The 24,927-nt window shown below is 40.9% G+C and overlaps 1 protein-coding gene and 1 pseudogene across 1 annotated transcript in view; one reads left to right on the forward strand and one right to left on the reverse strand.

Annotated features, from left to right (window-relative positions):
* Positions 1 to 3,600: 3,600 nt before the first annotated feature.
* cmc1 (C-x(9)-C motif containing 1) overlaps positions 3,601 to 24,927 on the reverse strand; it is a 30,865-nt gene continuing 9,538 nt past the window's right edge. The window contains exons 3-4 of the mRNA XM_086078983.1: positions 7,061 to 7,151; positions 3,601 to 3,848 (exon numbers count right to left, since the gene is read on the reverse strand). Of these exons, the coding sequence (XP_085935109.1) occupies positions 3,728 to 3,848; positions 7,061 to 7,151 (212 nt within the window). The 3' untranslated portion in view covers positions 3,601 to 3,727. The remainder of the gene's footprint in view (positions 3,849 to 7,060; positions 7,152 to 24,927) is intronic.
* On the forward strand, positions 7,971 to 9,295 carry LOC147171783 (uncharacterized; annotated as a pseudogene).

Raw genomic sequence — 24,927 nt, forward strand, 5'->3', positions numbered from 1 at the left:
TAAAACTCAAAGTTGAGATCTAGTGAAGAGGTTTCTTGCAAGCTTTATTATTTAGAAATTTCTAAAGCCACTTTGGACCCTTGCTGAATCAGAAGTGGTCTCCAACTCTTCGCTCCTCCTCACTTATACAAAAGCAGTGTTTACAAAAAATACTCTCCCCCTTTCACATCCTGTCCGTTGGCAGAGTGAAATACACAAACAGATAATAAAACTTCAGTTCCTATCTTAGTCCACTCCAGATGTGGGTAAACAATTGGTCCCGGCACCTCCTGGACCAGGTAATTTATGGACAGACCTCTGCGTGCACTTCCAAACAGTCCTCATTTAGATAACTCAGAAACCTTACTAGACATTCCTTTCCCAGAGAAGAGAACAATGGACTATCGATTGAATAACATATGAATTAACTGTTGTCTTATTATTACACAGCTCTAACTAAAATCAAAATGATTAAAATATAAATCGAAACAGTAAAACAATGTTAATAATGTTAACAAGCTCAGCCACGCTCATGCCGTCAGTCTTTGCGAACGACCAATCAGACGCCAGCGTCAGACGGGGGTGGGCTTTTACTGAACATAAATGAGTCAGTGAGGAAGCTTCCCGTTCGCGAAGAAAGAACATATCATGGAGTGAACGAGTCAGTGAATGAATGCCTTGCCATTTCTGGTTCACGAACGTATCAGTAAGTAAACGTGCTACCGCCATTTCCCGTTCGCGTACGATTCATTGAGTGAACGTACTGCCACCTACTTCGGTGCTAGCGGGGACAAGCTTTCATTGTTTCATTGTGTTTCTCTAAGCTAACGACTAATGTGGAGTTCATCCACGTACTGGGGGAACACGCATAAGAACAAAATAAGAGTGAGTGACAGTCTCTCGAGTCACCAGCACATGATGACGTGCCTCACGCTACAGCAGCAGGGAGATGTTGTTGTTGGGGATATCTTTAATTGAAATAAATTATTACAATGAATAATAGGGGTGTGAATTGCCTAGTACCTGGCGATTCGATCCATATCACGATTCATAGGTTACAATTCGATACCGATTAATCCCGATACAAATCTACAAGTTGATTATTGTAATTTTTTTACTCAAATTTAGTAAATACTAATCAGTAAACTTGTACATGTACACTGTAAGATTTGTATGAAAACATATTTATTTAATCTTTTGAACAGTTCTTTTTAATTAACTGAGTCTAATGATTCAGTTCTTTCATGCCCATCACTAGCTTGTGTTAATGTGTGGTGGTGATTTTGTCCTCAACCCCCACCACCCCAGCCTGTGTTTTGCCATTTTGTGTTTGTTTTGCCAACAGCAGGACGTTTCAGGTTGTAGACAGTTGTTTACTCTCCAGCCAATCGCAGAGCGGAGGTTGGCGATGGCGTGTCACTGTTGGTAGACGGGATGTTGAGTTGAGTGACTCAAGTGAAAAAAATAAAGTATACCACAACAAAACGTGCAGCGGATAATGCACAGTCGAAAACGAGAGTAAATCTTGGCTTGGCATTTACCCGCTTCCGAGCTCTGAAGGAGCGGCTTGAGCTGAAGAGCAACGCATAGTTGGCCTGCTTTGCTATTCGACAGGTAAGTGCCAGGTAAGCTTGCTGATTTAGCGACATGCTAGGCTAAGTCACATTGACATGGGTAACTCGGCAATATAGAATAAGGGTTTTTATATCCTTATATTTACACCTGGCAATAAGTGAAGCTAGGGGGTAGAAGGGTTGGGTAGTTTCCGACGCTCTGGACGGGCCGTGAAAGTATCACAGACTGTTTGTTTGGGAAGCTAAGCGCACTATTGGCTGTTGTGTTGTGGTAGTTAAGCGTGCTCTTTTGTTATTGAAAACTGTTGTTAGCTCCACACTTTTCCTGATTATTTCACCATCGTTACAAGGCGAATGTCGTTTTGAACTATTATCCCTGATGGTGATCGCCGGTGCAGTCTCGGATCAATAATGTGACAATTTGCAAGATACTTTTACTCACTCTCGCAGCTTGCTTGGCTGAGTGCGGTCAGAGGCAAGGGTCGTGAACGTTGAGCTCGTATGGGTTGAACTGTTTGTTTACAAACAGAAAGTTTCTTTACAAACAGAAATGGTCAAAACTCCGGACCTCGCCTTTAAAGTAGCTATGTTCTGTGTGAGTGTGTATTTAGTGGGGAGAACCATAGACATTAGTTCCCTTTAACTTACTACCCTTATTAAGTAGATGGATTTTTTTTTATTTCTAGTTAACTTTCTACCATGATTAAATAGATGGATTTTTTTGTTTCTAGTTGCGACTCTGATAATGACGACATGGTTGGTTGCCCCGCCAATCTTGTTACCTACAGGAATCGTGTATGTCGTCTTTATCAATTAAGATGTTTTCATTGTAAAATCAGTCATCGTGTCTGTCTCCTTGTCCTGTCGATCTTCTCCCTGTACCGCTTTGGAATATGATTTTGGTTTGATTTTCAACCGTCACTGTTCTTGGTCCATCAAACGGTTCTCTAAAAAGTTATTTTGTTACCATTTTTGTTCTACTGATATGTCAAAACAAATTTGAAGCACACTGACCCAGTAGAGGCGGTTTTGGATGTGGCCTAGTGGCGGTCGCTGCCCGAGCCTGGCGGCGGCAACTACCACGGCCCAATGGTCGAAGCCTCCGGTCGAGGCTGCTGCGTTCTGGCGGCGGCAACCACCCGATGGTCGAGACTACCGCGGCCAGTCGGTGAAGCCGCCCCAGTCCGATGATGTTGACTGCCGCGTCCCAGCCTGGAGGCCGCTGCGACACGGTGGTGGTATCCACTACAGCCCGATGGTCGCGACCTCCGCTGCCGGGCGATGAAGGCGCCGCGGCCCAACAACGTTGGCTGCTGCGTCCGGCATGGAGGCTGCTCCCGCTCCAGCTAATTCCCGCTAGCCGCCGTTGATAGATGCTCCAGCAATTCTCGCTAGCCGCTCCAGCTAGTGCTTGCTGGAAGGCCTGCTCGCTGGCTCGTGCTCGTTGGACGGACTGCTCGCTAACTCGCTGGAGGGACGCTCGCTGGCTATGGCGAGTCAAACCCTGCTTGTTCAACACACCTCGGCGCTGCTTGGAAACAGCGTCCAGCAGTTGACGTCGCTCGTTCTCCTCTTGTGCTCCACAAAGCTCCTTTTCCTTAATTAAATAGGCTGCTTCCTGTTTCATGTTCTCCGTTCGTTATTCATCTCATAGCAGTGTAGTGGTCAACATTATACTATATAATATACAAAGATCTGTCTGCACTTCAGAGCTAATTAAATTGTTGAATACAACTAAAGACTTAAATGCTCTCTTACCGGAGACCCCTGTGGCGGACAATAAATAAATAAATAAATGTATATGATAAATTAATAAATTTAGTTCCTGACCGAAAAACGGTCACAAGAGCGGGGGCTGATACCAGTATCTATATGTGTCGCGAGTACCGATACTGTGAAATGTGTCCTGGTATCAGCCCATTATAGATACCTGGTATCGGTACTCGCCCATCCATCCATTTGGTTTTCAGGTAAAATTGATAGAAAATGTCAAAGGTCCACACTACAGTGATATATCATGAAAGTAGGACATTGAAGGCACTGGTGATTTCCTCATCTCAAACAATTCATTGAAACAAAAGTGAAGGTACACCACAACATAAAATTTCAACAATCAGTGGGAGAAAAAAAAGAACAAAGTTCTTGTGTGGGAAGCCAAATGTTTCATCTTGTGGTTAAATGCTTGTTGGGAGCTTTTGCTGTCTGTTCTTTGTAGGGATCCCCGTCCTCTGAAACTCCAACTTTTCCTGAATGTATTCCTGCTTACACATCTCATAAAAGTCCGGGTCCATGTAGCTGGCAAGAGACAAAAGGTAAAGGTGTCAGGCTGTCAGCATCAAAGCAGTTGCCTTTCTAAAGGCCCTTAGCAACGCTAACCAAATGAGCATTGCGACGCTAGCTGCATTAGCATTAGAGGCGCTTGGAGCTGCCGCTAAATGCTGGCAACAGGCACTGTATAATACAATTGTCAGCAAAATTAAGTAGATTGTTTTTTAGTATCCCTAATTACCGTTTGCACTTGGTTTCAAGACGGCATTGCGTTGCTGTGACGAGTCAGCTGTTACGCCGTGACAGCAGCCAGGAACAACTTCAAAATAAGAGCACGTCAAGGCATTGATGGCCATATATTATTAGTATAATAAGGTTTATTTTGAAGTAGGCCTTCTTTCCACGTGTTACCATTATGAACAAGTGTTGCTTCGACTCTCTTCCTGACAGCGTACGCTAAATAAGCAGAGGTGGCAAATCTAGGTCAAGAAAGTAAAAACCCTGCCACAGTTTGGCTTTAGCCCTTAATGCTAGCTAGCTAGCTCACCATGGGAGCTAGCTAGGGATGCTAGCTAGCTAGCTTCCTAGCAGCAAACAAGCACCATGGGAGCTAGCTTGGAAGCTAGCTAGCTAGCTTGCACCTGTGGCTAATGCCAATCTGTGGCGGGGTTTTTACTTTATGGAACTGGATTTGCCACCTGTGTAAATGAGTGGATCCCGGAGGCATAAGTCCCTCGAAAAAAGAACAGCAAAAAAAAAACCTCGTGCTGTGGAGGGACGAGACATCTTGTGGCGTTCTAATCCCACGAGATCTCATCATACGAGATCTTGTCCCACTTGCACACAAATATCATACAAAATGCTGATTCTTTTTTTTGTTTTTGTTTTTTACAAAATGAGTTGAAAAAAAAATATTCTCATCCATTTTGCTCGATAGCCCACTGTGTAGCATGCCCTGCGTTCATTGGCTCATTAATGAAACCTTCGCTGATTGGTTGAAGCCCCGGCGACAGCGACAAAAGTTGAACATGTTTCAACTTTCTAGTATCGCGTCGCAGGCTTACGCGTGCACGTCTACTTATATGAGCTCGAATTTTCACATGCACGAATGTTGTGTGTCGCAGAGGAGGAGGGGGGGAGGATTTTCGGAAATGAATTGAGATCAAGCGATGTCACCTCCCGTGTGCAGAGCCCATTAGAAAATCTATATGTGCAGTGCGCTGTTTCGACCCCTACATGTCAGTAATGTCTAGGGCATGAGTTCAATGGGGCATGAGAAGGTTTAGCCTGTGTCTGAATTTCATTGACTTTTCAATAAATCAATCATCAGGAAGCTTTGCTGTGACTGGCTCAAGCCACGTAGTAAAACAAGAGGGAGAAACTTTTCATGCACATACTGTTCATTGGCTTTTGTGGGCCTCTGACTAGGAAAACCTTTCAATCAACACCCGAGTGGCCTATGTTTTGCTACTTCGAAGTGGCTAATCTGTGCATGACTAACTAACTAATTCAAACCCAAAAACTTATAAAAAAATGTTTTAATACTTTGTCCTTCACTCCCAAAAACGTATTTATATATTTGTATGTTGTTTTGTGCTAGCGCATACAGAGGGCTTTGATGCAGCCTCTGACTAAAAGAGGTCGCTTAAAGCAATAGTAGTTATTACAAAAACTCTTTTTCCCAGTGTTTTCAACAGGTTTGTGAATAATGATGCAACTTATATATTCTAATTCTAATACTAATTGCTGCAAAATGGAAACAGATACAAATATATTCTAATCTTTCTTTTGGTAGGTTCCGTGTTTTTATAGCAATAGAACACAATATTCTGTGGGCCTTGCAAAATCAGTCAAAATCCAGTAAAACAGCCGGGAGCGGAGGATGTAGCTTCAAGTGAAAATGACTGGGAGTGAATGAGTTAAATGCCTTAGCTAGTTGTAGTAGTAGCGTTTTGCAAACATCTTTATAACCATTTTCAGGTTAGTGATTTATTAGCATAGCAGCTGTCTCGCAAGCGGTATGCTGGAACAGTAATGGTAATAAACAATGCAAATTCAACATATGTGATTCAAATTTATCAAGTTTATCAATGCAATTAATCAAATTAAATGATTCCAAATTCAAATCTAAATGATTTATATTCAGTTTCTGGTGGCACATATATTTTAGCCCATAGTTCTGTTCTGCGGTTTTATTTCCAAGTGTTTGTGAATGCATCACACGACTGATGGGAAGGGAGGTGGGAGCGCGAGCAGAGTAGTTGAGGCAAACATTGGACCTTCGTCTGACGCTGTTGTTCTGTTTTTAGGCGTTAGCTACGAGCAACAGAAGCTGTTTGTGTGCTTAACTCATTCACTCCCAGGCATTTTCACTGAAGCAACCCCCTTTGCTCCCAGCTGTTTTACTGGATTTTGACAGATTTTGCAAGGCCCACTAAATATTGCGTTCTGTTGCTATAAAAACATGGAACCTACCAAAAGAAAGACCAGAGTCTCTTCTTTCATCAGGAAAAAATATTTCTATCTATTTCCGTTTAGCAGCAATTAGCATTTGAATACAACAAAGTTTCATCATTATTTACAAACTTGTTGAAAATACTGGGAAAAATAGCTTGTTGCAACATGGCCTTGGCTGATCTCTTATGCTCTGCTGCCACCTGCTGGCCATTTTTTGTAATAACTACCAATGCTTTAAGCCACCTCTTCAGGTCAGAAGCTGTATCAAAGCCGTTTGTATGCCCTAGCGTAAAAAAACATAAAATAAAACGTATAAATACATTTTTGGGGCGAGTGAAGGACAAAGTATTAAAAAATGTATTTATACGTTAAAAAACGTATAAAAAAAATTTGGGGGGTAGTGAAGGACAAAGTATTAAAAAAATTATTTATACGTTTTTTGGTTTGAATGAGTTAAACAAGGTGAGATAACCAACCAGCGTCTTCTGTCAACATACTTGAGAGACATTACCGAAGTGGGCGTCCGTCAATGTTTTCTTTTCGTCATTAGTCAGTCCATCAGACCGTGACCCAGTTATTGATAAGTGGATCAATATAATCACATTGACGAACAAAAACCCACTTCCGGCAATGTTGAGTCTATCAATTTTTCTAAGTTTCTTGTCAGTCGTTAATCGTCAACAAAATGGGCGTCCATCATTGACTGACCTTCTGTCAATATTGATGGAATGCCCACCTCTAACAAGGCTAGCTAGTGTGATAAGAAACTGCTGAGTACTCACTGTTTTGTCAGACAGTCTTTCAGGGCAGTGTTCACCTCTTGACACTTAAAAACCATGAAGAAGCTTGAATCTTTGCAACATTGGGTGAAAGCTGGACAGAAGAAAAGGTGTCAGTATAGGATGTTAAGAGTTAAACAAACCTTGAAACATACACAGAGAATGTCCATGTAATTTGCAATCCAAAAGTTCATTCAAGTGGGTGATCATTATGGCAGCACAGTGTTAAATGGACGAGCCATTGACTTGCCCTATACTTATGTAAATGCATTGCATTTTGAGCATTGTGAGCAAACTGGTGTTGTGGGATAACAAATGTATGTGGGAGTATGTGTGTTATTTTGACTATAAAAGCAGACACAACACACAGACACAACCAGTCAAGAGGACAAGCATTACAATGGCAGCAGTTCGGTCAAGCAAGACATGCACTGCTCTGAAAGCCTTAGCTATTTTACAAGGACTCCCTAATGTTAACTCAGGGGCTAGTGAAGAAGATTCCTCCGTTGGTGAATCAGAGTTCATTCCCTCTGATTTCTCATCTGATGCCATCACCAGCGGACTCACAGCTGAAACAGCCTATCCACAAGAGACGTGAGCAGACTAAACGGAGAGTAATTGTTGAAGAGGAGGATGACAAAGAGAGGCCTACATCTGTGAAAGAGAAGTCTTCTCAATTCCAGAAAGGCAAGCAGGAAGAGAAACAGCGGTGCCAAAAACGCAGGCACACTGGAGAAAAGCCTTCCTCATTGCAGAAGCACAGGCGTACTGAAAAGAAGTCTTTCCAGGCCCAGAAAAGCAAGGACACTGGCGAAAACTCCAAGATATTTATTTATATTGTCCTTTTTTAGGCTTATATTTTGGCATTGTCTTGGTTCAAGACTTTCTGTTCATGGTTTTATTTATATATGCTCCAAATTGCAAAACATTTCCCCCTTTTCGGCAATAGAGGTTTCATCTTATGCTATCTTTAGGTAGGGCCATGTCAGACAGCGAAAGATGGCACTGTTTGGGTCCAGCGCCAAATTGAGAATTTCAGTACCGTTCATCCAACGCAGACAACATTCAGCAATGCAGGACCGACAAGAGTTTGCAAGACTTAAGGTCGCTAGTCGCCAGCAACATGCTGATGACCATCCAACACTGCACAGTACACAAGGCCCGCAGAACAAACCCTGACTGGAGTACAAGTGTGCACGAGCTGATGGCATTCATCGCTGTTTTATTCTTCAGAGGAGTGATGGGTCAAACCGGTGCCATGCGTGACTGCTGGTCAAAGTACTTCTGTATTCCTGAAATCATGTCCACAATGTTGCTATTTACGCTTTGACATCAAGGACACTTGCTTGGAGCGCATACAGACAGACAAATTTGCTACTATTTCAGACATTTGGGGGCGCTTTGTTCAGAACTGTGTGCTGTCCTACAACCCAGGACAACACATAACTTGACGAACAGTTATTTCCAACAAAGGTCCGATGTCCTTTTCTGCAATACATTACATCTAAAGCTGACACGTTTGGGATCAAGTTTTGGATTGCAGGAGACTTGGACACTAAGTACATGTGTAATGCCATGCCTTACTTAGGAAAATACCTCAGCCGTGCCTTAGGAGAGCGACAATGTTGTAACATGGCTTATGGAACCCTTTTTGGACAGAGATAGGACTGTCACTATGGAAACAATTTTCACATCATTGTCCCTGGGAAATAGGCTTCTCAAACGCAACACAACTGTGCTTGGCACAATGAAGAAAATTTGGCGGGAAGTTCCAGAGCAGGCAAGAAACACCACAGAACGTGAGCAGTTTTCAACACAGGCGTTCACTTCTGGCAGTGCCCTGCTGACAGTTTATGCAGCTAAAAAGATGAAAAATGTATGTCTTCTCAAAACGCTGCATAAGAAAGTGGAGCTTGAAGAAGATTTGCAGCGAAAACCAAATATCACAGACTACAACTACTTGAAATGTGGTGCTTGATCAAAAACTGTGTGCTTACACAGTACACACAGGAACATGGAGATGGCCCATAGCTGTCTTCTACAACAACCTGGGCATTGCTGCTACAAATGCACAAATATACACACAAATGTACAAGGCTTGTACAGGATCAAAGGAGCCAAGGCGAAAGTTCATTTATTTGCTTGCAATTGAACTGAGAAATAAACACATGCAAGAACTCGCACAGGACAGAGAGGAAGGAGGCACTACGTGAAATGAGAAGGCTTTCTGAAGGAAAAACAAAAACTGGCTAAGTCCGTGAGAGCTGCAACAGAAATCGCAGTACTGAGAAATGCGCCATTTGCCACGAGTACACCTGTCGAAAATGTAGGAAAGGATCTCCATTTGTTTGTAAAAAATGCTAAAAACAAAAACAAAAAACAAAAACAACACCAAAAAACAGGACAAGTTATTGACTGTGCTCTCAATTTGTTTATCATTGCAATTTCTCTTGAATATTTTTTTGAGTGAAATAAATGTGTGTTTTTTCCATGCAATTTGCAACTAAAAGGAACAGTGGGTGATCACAACACAAAATTCAGAAGGGGGGTAGAAGGCTTTGAAGCGGACAAGTCCAGGGATATCAGTTTAAAGATGCATTGTGTAATTCAAGAAGGTAATAAATAGCCCAGTGATACTCAATGTGCCGCTTGCCAGACATATGTGGCTCGTTTAGTTTTAATTGGCGGCTGAGTGGCAAGTTAGGTGCAAAGGCTGATAACCCATCTGTTTTGACGATTTTAACAAGCAGTGTCTTGGAAGTTAATTGCCTTCAATTAACTTTTAATCGATGTGTTCTGTGCTAGTTTGCCATTTAACGGATGCCAACGGATGCATCGTCCGGCAAAAATAGAAAAAAGATCTATCCGTGCGGGGGTCTCCGACAACGCAGCGTGTCCGCAGTCGAGCCGCAGCACATACGCAGCCGGTGTAACAAGCTAATAGAATGGAAACTAATCGGCTGCGCCGCCGGAAGTAAGTCATTGTTTTGCAAGTCACAAGTAAGTCTCAAGTCTTTGCCCTCAAGTCCCGAGTCAAGTCCCAAGTCAAGACTGACAAGTCCCGAGTCAAGACTGACAAGTCTCAAGCGATTCACAAGTCCTACACTGAGTTTCAAGTCTTTTCGAGTCATTTTAACAACATCGTAGATTATTTCGGGTGACCATTAAAGTAGGAGTCAGGGACTCAGGGAGTGAACCCAGAGTGATGCAACAGATTGCCGTGTTTGCAATGTGTTACCAGTGAGTTTACAGTCTCATTAACTATGCAGCTCCAGAAGAAGAAAAAAACAACTACGCAGCTGGAAACAATAATTAGCCGATAAACAACTCACATTAGCTCACTTACCGTTCTTTGTGCAACTTCAGATGTTGAACAAAGTTTGAAGTTTTTGGACATACTGCAATTTATTTTTTGTTGACCACCTCATTGTTTTTGTACCCACACGTGTGGTGCAACGAATCTGATCGGTTTAAAAAAAAAGAAAGAAAAATAAATCAGATAAATCTTAATTTATTATTATTATTATAAATGAAGTCAACGTTCTATTTATTTATTTTTAATAATGAAAAATACATCTAAATGCAATTTAAGGCACATTCTCTTCGTTTAAACAGGGAGAGTGGATTACAAAGTAGCATAGGTCCACAATAAGAAAAGCGAGCGAGCCAAGCAACAGCTGTCAAACTGCTGTTGGTAGCCTGGCAGCCGATGCTAAGGCTAACAAGTTAGCTACTAGCCACGAACGCTGGAGACTTGTACAGTGTCGTGCAATGACGGCGTAACTAACTTGCTGTTTCTTTGCGTCCTAAATTAGCTATTTAATATACTTTCGGGGTGGCATTATGATAATGGTAGAAAATATGTAATTTCAATAAAACTTAAATAATGCAAGCCAAAGTAGACAAGCTGGCGTTCACGCCACCATGCAGGCAGACTTCAAAGTAAAATCTGCCAAGGCTGTTGCATTGGTGTCAATGTATTATTTGGTCAGCTTTATTTTGAAGTTTGCCTTAGCGTAGGCGGCACGTGTTTGCGCCTTTGTGGCTTCCCTGACATGTCTTAATGACGGTGCTGTGTCACTGTCAGCCAAGATCGCACACGTACGCACACGCACACACAAAGAGAGGAACTTACTTGTTAACATACATTTTAATATTTTTGTTTTGGTGGAAGAAGCACGTCTTTTCAAGTCAAAGGGCTCAAGTCTGAGTGAAGTCTCAAGTCATTGTTGGTAAAGTCCAAGTTGAGTTGCAAGTCTTTTAACATTTTGTCAAGACGAGTCTAAAGTCATCAAATTCATGACTCGAGTCCAAGTCACATGACTAGAGTCCACACCACTCACTGAAAGATACAAATGTTTGAATTGTCCTTTTGAAAAAAAAGTGCACATATGTAGGTGCCAGCGTGACATTGACAACACGAGTAGCTGGGGTCTGTTCTAAAAAGAGCTTCACATGATGGCACACTGTGACTTGCTAAGAAGAATTTAAACATAATGAGATTGTAAACATTTATTTATTTAAACTTAACATGGTACATGTTTGTTAATATGCAAAACATGCAATGTTTTAATTAAATTATATTTAATGGGGAAAAAAATGCTGTTTTTATTTACCCAAATAATTTAAAAAAAGGACATTTCAGAGCTGTAATTTTATTACTGTGATACCATGACTCAACATTTTTTGCTTACTCTTATACCGTCAGAATGTAATATCAGCACGCTTAGTGGCAATTTTGAACTGTATGAAAACACAGTCAATACATTTGGTAGTATTCTGCAACATAAATATATAACAAACATGATTTGACTACTGCGATTGGCTGGCAACCAGTTCAGGGTGTACCCCGCCTACTGCCCGAAGCCAGCTGGGATAGACTCCAGCGCCCCCCGCGACCCTTGTGAGGACTAAGCAGTTAAGAAAATGGATGGATGGATGATTCGACTAATGCTGGGCTTACACCAAAATATTTTCAGTCTCAGACTAAAGACTGAAAGTCTTGAGTAAAATGCAAATACTCACATTAAAAGTCTCCTTTAATCTCATTTAAGGTTGTTAAAAAAAAAAAGGCGGTAACTGTCAAACATGGCAACAGAGTGTGCCTCCTGTCGGTGTTCCTGTTTATTGTAGAGGTCCGGTGAGTTGATCTATTGTCACTTAAGTGGCTCCCCCCTTGACTTTACTCTGCAAATGTGGCTCTTGTGTAAAAAATAGTGAGTATCACTGGTCGAGGCGGTCATTTTCAAACTGATCTATATGTGTTACTCATCGCGTGGAAAACTACAGCTTCTCTCCTCGTCCGGTGTGCATGTTAAAAATATTGTTCCTCGTCGCCACAGGTTCGATTTCTTCTAATTAGTACATCCACCAACAGCATAACAAATTAAAGTTAAATGCTGTGGGGGCATGTGATGTTTAACCCTTAGATACATGACCAACTAATACCTACACTCTTCCATGAGTGTGGAAAAAAATGACCCCAATTTGAATGAATGCGTTTTATGCTGTAAACTTGAAGAAACACTTCTCATTTTGGTTAAAGATTGTGATTTTGCTTATTTTGGCCAACAAAAGAATTATTTTATGCCTGACATGTTACTTGATTTATTTGTAATTCACATTTCATCACAAAAGTGCATTGGGTTAGCTCAGTGGCCTAGATGTAGAGTGTCCGCCCTGTGACTGGGAGTTTGTTGGTTCAATCCCTGGCCAGGTCATGCCAAAGAATATACAAATGGGATCCATTGCTGCCCTGCTTGACACTCAGCATTAAAGGGTTGGAATTGGGGGATTAGATCACCAAATGATTCCAGAGCGCGGCCCCTGCTGCTGTTCACTGCTCCCTCAGGGGATGGGTCAAATGCGGAGAACAGATTTCGCCCTAGTGGTACTTTAACTTTTAAGTTCCGCCCTGGCCAGAGGACTCATCTGTGTCAAACTGGTATTAGGTAAGGGTAGGGGGTTTCTAGGAGTCCCTGCATTTCAAAATGGCCTGACAACTCCAGGTGGACAATATTCTGGGGTCTCCTCATCTGATATTTCAAACTCCATAGGCTCTACCTCTATCAGTGTCATTTGTACAGCAAGTTCAGCAAGTTCTCAATTATTTTTGTGAACATGAAAATAGATTGAATTATGAATCAATATGTACCACAACCTGCACAAGTACATCCACAAACATACACATACACACCGGTGCACAGAACATATGTGGACAAATACCCACTTATATAATTGAGTAATCAATAATAGTAACCCTATAATAAGCCTGATGGGTTATCTTTTATTACAGGTAAATGTGATAGTAAGAGTCTGTTTATCAACACAACAAAACCAATGATGTTCGGTAGTGTTAGTTTAGTTGGCTACTTAGTGGCTAGTGTAGTTAAGTACAAAGTAATAGTTGGAAGATGATAACCATACATATGAACGTAGATAGATAGGACACGCCCCTTTTGAGCTGCATGGCTACGGCGATGCAAGAGGCCCATTGCTTGTGTGTGGACAGCAAGGAAACCGGGAAAAAGGACGCCGCCCATTGTGCTGTATGCAACTACGACAATGGAACTAAAAGTAACTTGTCATATATAAAACTATTGTTTGGCCTTCTTTTCATAATTCTGTATTTATAGCATATTTTGCCATCGCCAAAAAAGTAAACTTGAAAAAAAATTGGTTGAGACATGAACAAGTTGTGACTTGATTTCAATGTCAATGCATTGCCTCTGACGGGAACATTGCCCTTGACAAATTGGCCGCCACGCAGGTGTGTCGTTTAGCTGGACTGCAATAGCACGCTGGCATATTGTATATTATATTTGGTCTTTATATGTTTGATGATAACACAAAACTCATGGATGTGGAAAACAGCACATAAATCATGAGGTATAAAAGTGATGATAATATTTTGAAAGTTAGACATGTATTTTATTGTGTTACTGTAAAAATGACCAGGGCGGTCAAACTGCTGGGATTACATGTTTGGATCAACAGTAAATGTATACCTGACCATCACAGTTGATAAAAATCTAATGGTTTTAGGGTTAACCTTTGAAATTCCATAAGACGTACTCGGGGTCATTTTTGACCCCACTCATGGAAAAGTGGGGTAACTATAAAAAAAAAGTACTTAAAAACTGTAACAATTAGATACAAAAACAATTAGCCTAATGTCTAAACCAACCTATTTGACGAATACATGGAAGATTAAACGATACAAATGTAAATTGAACAAACAGCGCAAAAAAAAACAGCCCTGGGGTCAATTTTGAAAGGAAACAAAAACCTGCCATTCCCACACCATGTTAATACGTTCCATACAAGTAAACTGGCCGCCGCCCAAGAAGTTTTCTAGAAAATTTACTGTGTTTTCAAGACTATAAGGCACACTTAAAAGTCTTAAAATATTATTGTGTGTGCACAGAGTTCCGGAGACGTTTTCCTTCAAGACACTTCTCGGGTCAAATTTTGCTGTGCTAACACGCGTTTCTGATTAGTGGGCTGGTTCACGCTTGTTGCTAGTTGGCTGCTGGCTTGTATTAAGGTACAGCGGTGGACGGAGGGGAGAAGGCAGAAGAGAGTATGTACTCGAATGTGGAGATGGAACAAGAAAGTGAATAAAAAGAGAAAATAAAATGCCAGACTGCAGAGTGACCTCCTGTCTTGCGATCCGCGGAGACTACTTGTACACCGGCCAAGACAGAGCAGGAACGGCTAAAAAAAAATTAATTACTGCCGGTATTTGCATTGTGAAAAACACCATCTGTTTGGCTAAGAAACTCCGGAAATTGGCATCAGCTAAGACACATACTTACGTGGCACAATTTAAACTGCAAGCTATCAGTTAAACGGTTGTACATGGGAATAGAGCAGTCGCGAGATAATTCCACATCAATGAATTCATGGTTCGGAAGGGGAAGAAGCAAGAAAACGAAGTTGGGGCTTGCCATCATTCCGAAAGAATTAAGGAAGGAACTCCAACTTGTCATTGAAACTGGGCTTTGAAAGTAAAGTTGCGAGAAGCATGGGAGCGATCAATGAGAGAAGGCGAACACACTCCACTAAAACAAGCTGGGAGGCAGCGCCGGCTGGACAAGGTACGAATGGATTGTGGATGTCTGGGTTAAAGTGTCTGATGTTTTTCATTGTTTTGCTTTCTTCTTTGCAAGGTAAGCATTATTCATTTTGGCCAGAATTATCCCATAACATTTTCTTTTTTCTTTGTGCACTTTATGCTCGCAGTTTGTGCTTTGGGATTGTGTATTCACGTCCGATCCGTCCCAATCTAGTTTTTTTCCACTTATAATCCGATATGACAGCCTTATTTTATTTGTATTATTATTTTAATATGAAATATGGAGTCACTGAGTAATGTTACAACATTTTTACTCTGAAAATTCATTAACTCTTTGACTGCCAGACGTTTTCAGAAAAGGGATGCCGTCAGTGCCAGCCGATTTAAGCATTTTGACTGATCTTTCAAGGTCCACAGAAAATGTTCTGTTTGGACTATGGAAACACACGTACTACCAAATGAAAGATTGGACTTTCATCTTTCATCAGAAAAAAAAGTTTGTTTCTACCTTATTCCGTTCTTTAGTAATCAACAATAGAAAATGGTTAGTTTGACCCAATTTCGCCTGTTTTGGACCAAAATACGGAGAAATCAAGCTTTTAGTGAAACAATATTATTTCATGCATTCTAGTGAATTTTACACTTCTTTTTGTCCATGAATGATGCCACAAACACCTAAATAGTGCTTTACTTCTATAAAACACTACCACCAAGAATGAAAAAGTGTTTTTTGATAGCAAAATCCGTTTATTTACATTCAACAGTGTAACAATTTGACAACAATTTGGCAAACTATTTACAAATGTGTGCAACTGTGGTGCTATTTACAAATATGTGGATGTTTCAACGACAGTTTTTCTTTTTGTAACACTCTCCTGCGTGCAAGGAGACGCAACAGCATTTGCACAACAGATTGCCTCTTTGCGTGCTCCACTTTCTTGCAGGCCGTTTTTTTCCGGGGAATAGCAAGTATATACTGCAGTGTGTGTTGCCATCAAGTCTAATATCAGGATCATGCTACGGTTTCGTTACGTCTCGCTTCCTCGTGTCCTTCAGTTGCTAAACCAGGTTGTAAGAGATGTTCTGATCCATTTTATCCACTCCATTCATGGTGGCATTGTAGTCCAGAAACAGTGTCTTCTCCGTGATCAGACTGTACCCGCTCCTCCGGTGAATATGCATTGGACTCGGGGTACTCTTCATTGTCCGATCGAATGTCCGGTCGGTTATTGTGCGCGTTTTCCGGCCTTAGCAGCGGTAGCCGCGCTAGCCGCGCTTAGCCGGTGAGGCTTACTACGTGATCATAACAGTCGCGTCAAGGCTTCCAACTTTGGCGTCAAGCTCGGAGTCATCATCATCATCATCATCAATCTGCATTGGTCGATGCCAACTCTCCATCGCCCGATCGAATGTCCGATTGTGTAGAAGTACCCGGTCGGTTATTGTGCGCGTTTTCCGGCCTTAGCAGCGCTAGCCGCGCTTAGCCGGTGAGGCTTACTACGTGATCATAACAGTCGCGTCAAGGCTTCCAACTTTGGCGTCAAGCTCGGAGTCATCATCATCGTCGACATCAATGCGCTTTTTAGTATTGATCGATGCTTTCCGTCTTTGAAAAAAATGCTCAAGCGTGAGCTGCTTGCAACCGGTTGCTTGGTCAGCCATTGTGGCTTCATCAGCCATTGTCTCCTCAACACTCTAGCTCCGCCTCACGTCTTCTACTGACGCCCACGGTGGGCGGCCCATCCAACCTTGTGCAAAGAGAGTCATCGCTGCCCTCTAGGGGCCAAAACGAGTCTTTTACTAATCAGATCTGCCTGATACTTTCAGCACAGCTGCCCAAGGCTTTCCTGCACCAGTTTTCAAAAAAAAACAAAAAAACATAGGGGACGTCTTTTAACGTCCTCGGCGCCCTTCCCTAGGTTTATGCTAAACGTTTTATAACGTTTATGGCGGTCAAAGAGTTAATATGCACGATATAAAGTGCAAAATGGCACAATTTTTTCCCGGAAGAATTTTTCAACGGAGTCCACCCACCCAAGTAGATTTAATCATTTGTGGCAAACACTGAAAACTATTCAATTAAACCACTATTGGAAAACTAAAGCAGTGTAACAAATGGCTGTTACTTTACAACCCTACACTTCATTACTTAACTGCTATGTCAGTGGCGGACGCCCTTTTTGCTGAAGAGTAACAGAAATGCCCCGCATGTCTTGTGTGTTTGTTCGCGGGAACAAATAAGAGTACAGCCTGCTTGAGTGGATTGCATTGACTATATAGATTTTAACATTTATCTGTTGGGACTGTGACGTTTGTTTGTTTTTTGACGGACTGATGATTGACGGGCTGGCAGACTGGTTAAATTTAAGACGGACTGACAGTTACAGTTTGGTTTGGCTTTAAATAATGACTGATTGGCGATGAAAAAAGGGTGCCCAGGACCGCTGATGAATGACGAATGACGGACCGGCAAAATTTACTGACGTGCCTACTACCTCTGTTAATTATTTCTACTTTTGATGGGAAGAAGGTGTGAAGTCATCAGACAACAAAGGAACAACGTGCTCCTCTAATGCTCTTCTTTCATTTTTTTGCCAGGTGTCATCTTCGCATGAACACAGCAAAGCAAAACATAATGGGATGGACCAAGCAAATGGAAAAGTGTAATTTGCAGGATTCTGACTTTGAAGAGGATATAAATATAGATCAAAACATATTACCTCCTATAAGCAACATGACGACACCTTCATCAGGGAAATCATTATGCTTATCACACAGGCACTTTCATCAGGATGTATATATGAAACCAAACCAATTTAAAAGAGCAGAACAGTGCAACTAATCTAATCAACCCATGGTACAAATAAAGGATTGCCTCTGTGCTCAGCAGCTTTACATCAATCAAGTATACAAGGTAGTCTGCTTCAAGAGAAACACCTCATCTCACACTCATTGCACGTGCGATGCTGGGCAGCTAAAAAGCAATAGGCTTATATTTTGGGTAGATTTAGAGCATTGTAGAATTTTGAAGTTTGAATCTAACACTTATTTTAGCAGCAGATAAATAAATACGTGACTAGAAAATGAAATTACAACAAGCATGCTTGTTTCCTATCTTTTACCAAGAAGCAGCAAAGGCTAAAATATTCCAAAGTGACCATTTATTGGCGATGGCAATTTGAAACTCAGCACAAATACTGTGGTATGGTACTTTAACTTGATTTTTTTTACTTTTTAAATGTGGTAGTAAATGAGCTGGGAAAAAAGGTTTTAAGAACTGTTAGATTATTAACATTGTTTTTCTGTTTCAATTTATATTTTTCAAAGTGTTTTGATAGATTAGTTAGATATGTTACAACTGTTCCCCATATGTTAGTTAATCTATAGTCTTTGTTCTCTTCCCTGGGGAAGTAAGGTTTCTGATTCAATCTAAATGAGAGGTGTCTGACCAAAAGGCCGTCTGCCGTGAATCCCTGGTGCCAGGAGGCTCCGGGAGCCAATTGTTTACCCACATCTGTTGTGGATTAAAAGAACTGAATGGAAGATAACCTACTTGTATTTCACTCTGCTGACAGGACAAGATGAAAGGGGGGGGCACAATCTCTTCCTCAAAGGCTGTACTCTGTGTGGGGTTTATGGGGGCTGGCAGGAAATGCCACATGGGTTGCTCTATGTCTGGAGGGGCAAAAGGTACTTCTTTGTCCATGAAGGGGGAGGGAACTGTTTTTGTATAAATGTATGCGTGTACTTTGAGATGGTTACATTTTTCTGGACCAGAGCTGTTTGAGCCAGGTTCTAAAGATGACTTTCAGACTCTGAAATAAAGCTGGCAAACTCCTCCACAAGATTTCAACTTTGAATTTTATTTGAACACGCAGAAATCAAAGAAATGATTTCCAACAATTGGTGACTCCCGACGCTGAAAGGTGGTAGATGATTGCGAGCTGCGGTGTTCACGGACGGATGGAACTTCTAGGCCTAGATAAATAAGTACAGTAAGTGGAGACTTTTATCCACGTAGGGAAGTTCTGTCTGTTTGGGTTCGCTGCAACTTGTTTTCGTCTTCTAAATTGTATACATTTTTTACATGAGGTCTGTGTAGACAAGTTGTGGTTTGATGTCGTTCTATTGAAAGGGGGACGCGGAGTCCTTGAGTTGGGATTTTTCCTACGACATTGAACTGTACACGTACGTGGGGTGGAGCATGAGGTGACGAACGTGCTGACCCGGAACGGTTATGCACGTGGCTGAAGAGAGAGCCATGTTTTGAAATACAGATTGAAGTAGTAATATTTCGTCTTACTACGAAGGAGCCGATAGACTATGACGGGTGGACGTGGAGATTTTTCCTTGCATTAAAGATGGAGGAAGTCATAGTAGCGCGCCTGTTTTATAATACATAAAACAGTTATTGAAGTTTGAGGATGCTAATCTTAGTGGGCATGACGCTTTTGCATTAGCATCCATTTACACGTGATAAGTTATTAAAAAAAGCGCGCCCTGTTTTAAATTGAACAGTTTTGAGGGAGTCAGGTTGATTGCAGCGGAAATTGGCTGATACCGCTGTATTTGCAATCGGTAGATCACGTGGTTAAGTTATGTATGTTCTGTGTTGTGTGTATGTTTTTGTGGGCGCCTGTGTTGCTCTTGTAAAATTGTTTAAACGTTGTCGAATAAATTCTACCATACTACAAGTGAGACGTCACTGAAAACTACAAATGGAGGGCGATTTTGATCGTGACACCGAAGGGTGTGACCTTATTGTACTTCCGGTTCATAGTGGGAAGTTAAATTTAGATGCACAAGTTAAGAATGCTTCCGGGGTTGCAGTCGGAGCTATGCTAAAAGAACGTGGATGAAAAATGAAGGAAACATTGTTGATTGATTGAATGGAAGGTTGTCGCTGGACAAATTGGCACGTGAGACTTTTGTATTTTCTTTGAATAGTGGGAGAGTCGTACGGAATTGTGTATTAAGTGGATCAAATTATGTGAAATGCTAGGATGCCTCCGAAATAAGCTGAGCCGTTTATGGGTGATTTGTTTAAAGCTATTAACCCGTTTACTGAATTACCGTACAACACTGCGGTTTGAATGCTGCATGATTTGCAGATAGCGGATTGATAGAACGTAACCGTTTATTGTTTTAAAATGAATGCAGAGGGTGTGCGTAGGTATTTTCGAAGGTTTGAGAAAGTGGGACCTAGCTTCTAAAAGGTGGGGGCTACCCTGGTGGGTTGTGAATTGTAAGTGAGACTTGGATATTGGGAAGTTGGTTTTGGGTAAGTTTAGACTGGTGAGATGATGGCAGATGGAATAAAGTAACGAAAAGGAATGTGGTAAAATGGGTTTTGCGATGTGATGAATGCTAAAAAATAAATTTTCGCTCCCCCTCTGAATGGGAAAAAGACAGAGAAAAAAAAAAAGAAAAAAGGGGGGGCTGTGTGTGTGAGTTGGGGATTAGTCATGTGTCCTCGTAATGTGAGTTTTTCTCTTTTATAGGTAAGAGAAGAATGATAAAACATAAAATAAGTAACAGTTTTTTAAGGATGTTGCTGAGTTCTTGTAGAAGAATATTAAATTAGTGTTTTTATTTTTTATTTTTTTAGTGACTGAAATTGACAGTCTTTTATACTATACTATTTTTGATAAAGACGATAAACTTGTTAACTCTCTTTTTTTGGGCAATTGAAACAAAAAGAATAATGATGAAATAATAGCATTTTGTATTGAGCTATATTGAGTTAAAATAATTATCCCTATATCTGTGGCTGGATTTAGGATAGTTGAATAAGAAGTTGTAAATGTTTTTGAAGACAACATAATAATTATGATGTTTAATATTTGTTTTTTCTCTGAGTGTGTCATTTCAGAAACTGATGCTTAAGTTCCAAAGCGGATGGGGTTTGATGACTATCTGCAAACGGGATGCGCCCAGCTCTGCTGATACGTTGTATTTGCAAGTATTTCTAGTGGCTATTTTTGAGGGGCATTCTAAAAAAAAAAAGTTTGAAATATTTTTGAGAAAACAGGAAGTGACCTATCTTGCTATAATCCCAAACATCCTCAGTCTGGCATTTTAAATGCATTGTATCAATAAGTGAGCATTTTTTGGTCAGGTGAGCTCCCAGAAAGACCGCTATGTGTCATCAGGTCCACAATTGCAGACAGCAATCTCCAGTGTTTGGATGTACGTGACAAGAGTCAAAGAGCTTCACGCCGCAGCACAGTCATTCTCCTCCTGTGCCTACAGACAATCATAATGCTCAGATTCCTCAATGCCCAATGACTGTGTACACGCCTCATTCCAGTGACTTCTTCCCTATGGCTGTTTTGCATCCAGAGCAAATCTAAATGCCTGCTTTGAACATTGCTGCCACAGCCGCCGCCCTGCTGGCCAGGATTGAACATTGACAACAACCGCCGTCCTGCCATCTGCTGGAGGACTGGACAAAGACTCCTAAAAGATGGAGGTCCGAATGGGATGTGATCCTTGCTCAAAGAAATGCTGCACAAAGTGGTATGCAAGGCATGTGTTGGATGGGGAACTGTGATCTATAGCAAGGTATTTCAGGAAATTGAACACGACATATGTGAATTTGAAATGAGGGATTGGGAAAAATTTATTTCAATTTTAGTTCCTCTATTTTATTATTGAGAAGGGTCTACTAAATTCTTGCCTATTTTTTTGGGATAATCAGTTTCTGAATTGGTACAATGGGAATTTAACTAATACGATACAATATACTTTTGTTTTCCCTGTGGGGAACTTTTTCTTGGGCTCCGTCCAGTTGCAGTTAAAGTTAAAGAAGTGCAGCATTAAGTAGAAGACTTCCCAGAAGTCTTCACAGAAGTATGTTATAAATATATATATTATCTAAGTATATGTTCTATATACATAATATTGAATCGTACATCTTATCATACTGAGTTACTGTTATTTAACAAATAACTGCGAGTTTGATGATTAATTTTCGATTATTATTTTTTTTCTCACAGCACTGTGATTTATAAATCCCAGAGATATTTTTGTGCTGTGTTTTTACGAGCCCCACTAATCTGTAGAAGAGGTGAGGTTGATTAGCAGTTTGAGAATCATTTTTAGTTTGCTTTACTCTAGTAGTATTGTTTTTCATGTCCCCAAAGTTTTCACATACTAGTGTTTTAGTTTATATCTGCTTGTGCTAATTTTTTGCAGTGTCCTGCGGCTATCTCGGTTGCCTCACAATCTGATTTTGAGAGTTGGGAATTTTACGATGTCTTTTGCGGGAGGCTGTAGTCTGATAGTCCTTATTTATGAGCTGACGGCGTCTTGGTGTGTCTTCCCTTTGATGTACCATGCGTGTTTGTAAAGATCTGTAGATCTTTGCCAACATGAGGGAGGAATGAACAAAAGGACAGTTCATGTTTAAGAAATTAACCAATGTAGACGAATTAGAAAATTAAATACAATATTAAAAGGTTGTGGGTTAGAAAATTAAAAACAAACTTAAAAACAAAATTAAAAAGGTTGTGGGGTATCGGCCTACACTCCAATTGACAGGGTGAGTTTGAATGGGATATTCCACAGTCTGAATTTGAAGAAATTTACAGGGAACAAAACAAGAGCGGAAGAAAGGTAAGCTTGCAGCGGGAAAGAGGACAATAATGCATATTCGCCGAATGAAGGTAATTATATTATATTATATCTTTTATCTCAGAAAAATGTAATGTTTGGAGCCCAGTGTTTGCAAAAGAGTATATATGATATGAATTTATGTGAGCTTTTTCCAGGATGTCACGATTCGGCCGGTCGTGAGATTATGGGAGGAGATTATATGATATGCTAGTAAAATGATTCCTTTCAGGATGGTGAAAGCACAGTCATGCAAATTTAGAACAGTAAATGTCGAGGTAAAAAATTACCTACAATTATATGAAATCTATTTGAAAAAGAAATATTTACAAGCTTTGTCTGTTGTATTAATGAATGAGCGAATGTCATTCAACTCAATCAAAGGCTGGGCTCTATTTCAATGTCACAAAAATAGATCTTTTCCTGTTCCAACAGTGCAGGACCTACGGATCTTAATCAAATAACATTTACTAATCCCAACTAACAAAAACTATCAGGGTTTTTCCTCCAAATAAAATTTATGTGAGTTTATGAGAGACTAAATGAAAATGTTCTGCACTCAGGAGAACGGCCCCAGGGGGTGACGGAGAGGAAATCTTGTGCAGTTCGCTGCACAGAAAGGAGGATGGAGACGACATTCCACATCTGGTCTACAAGGCTGCCGGAAACGTGCTAGGCTCAGCTATTTTATCAACTGATGATCATCAATCTCATCACCTCCAACTGGGAAAACAACGTCAGCTGATGTCCCGATGTCCGGTTCCGGAGCTGCCGTTTGAGGACATCATTCGACCTTATTGAACGGAGGTCAAAATCAAGTGCCTTTTCTTGGGTAATCATTCCACCAAGAGTCACATTTTCGGGCAGAATAATCCCGGTGACAGATCGAAGAATTTGGATAGTCTACCCCAGATTCTTAAAGAAGAGAAAAACTATTGCGACACTCTTTCCACTCAACAAAGAACTTCATCACAAGATGGCTGAGAGAAGAGAAAACATCTTCAAACGCTGTGACATCATGACACTTCTTTCAATGTTAATCTGATTTGGTATCTTCCTTTAAAAACAATGTCTTAAGGTGTTGAACTCTGAAGAGTTCAAATGAGGGAATGTTAGATTATTAGCATTGTTTTTCTGTTTCAATTTATATTTTTCAAAGTGTTTTGATAGATTAGTTAGATATGTTACAACTGTTCCCCATATGTTAGTTAATCTATAGTCTTTGTTCTCTTCCCTGGGGAAGTAAGGTTTCTGATTCAATCTAAATGAGAGGTGTCTGACCAAAAGGCCGTCTGCCGTGAATCCCTGGTGCCAGGAGGCTCCGGGAGCCAATTGTTTACCCCCATCTGTTGTGGACTAAAAGAACTGAATGGAAGATAACCTAATTGTATTTCACTCTGCAAGACAGGACAAGCTGAAAGGGGGGGGGGGGGGCACAATCTCTTCCTCAAAGGCTGTACTCTGTGTGGGGTTTATGGGGGCTGGCAGGAAATGCCACATGGGTTGCTCTATGTCTGGAGGGGCAAAAGGTACTTCTTTGTCAATGAAGGGGGAGGGAACTGTTTTTGTATAAATGTATGCGTGTACTTTGAGATGGTTACATTTTTCTGGACCAGAGCTGTTTGAGCCAGGTTCTAAAGATGACTTTCAGACTCTGAAATAAAGCTGGCAAACTCCTCCACAAGACTTCAACTTTGAATTTTATTTGAACACGCAGAAATCAAAGAAATGATTTTCAACAGAACCTAATTACTTTTTCCCAGCTGGCCTTTGGATCGCACCCGGAAAATAAGGGCATAGTAACTGCAGGGCAGGCAAGTCTGGGCTTCCTCACTAAAGCTGCTGATGCAGAAGAAGATGGATGGGATGGATGGATGGATGGATGGATAGATAACTGATGAAAAACGGCAGTAGAACCATCTAAAAAGCTACAAACAAAAATACATCAGAAAACACCGCAAACAGGAAAAGATACACTAGCTACTCTAGTACACTAGTGCCACACATCACGTTGTAAAATGCACATTAAAAAATGCACAACGGATCTTTGTGCTACACCAACATAAAAGCAATGGTAAAAAATAAAGAGTGGAAGTGTGAAAACGATTAAAAAAAATTGAAACCCTGTTTTCGTAGGTTTTACAAACTGGAAGCTCAAATTATGTAAAAAACAAACAAA

The sequence above is a fragment of the Leptonotus elevatus genome, chromosome 6 (assembly GCF_054856555.1).
Source record: "Leptonotus elevatus isolate MCC_2025b chromosome 6, RoL_Lele_1.0, whole genome shotgun sequence".
NCBI lineage: Eukaryota > Metazoa > Chordata > Actinopteri > Syngnathiformes > Syngnathidae > Leptonotus > Leptonotus elevatus.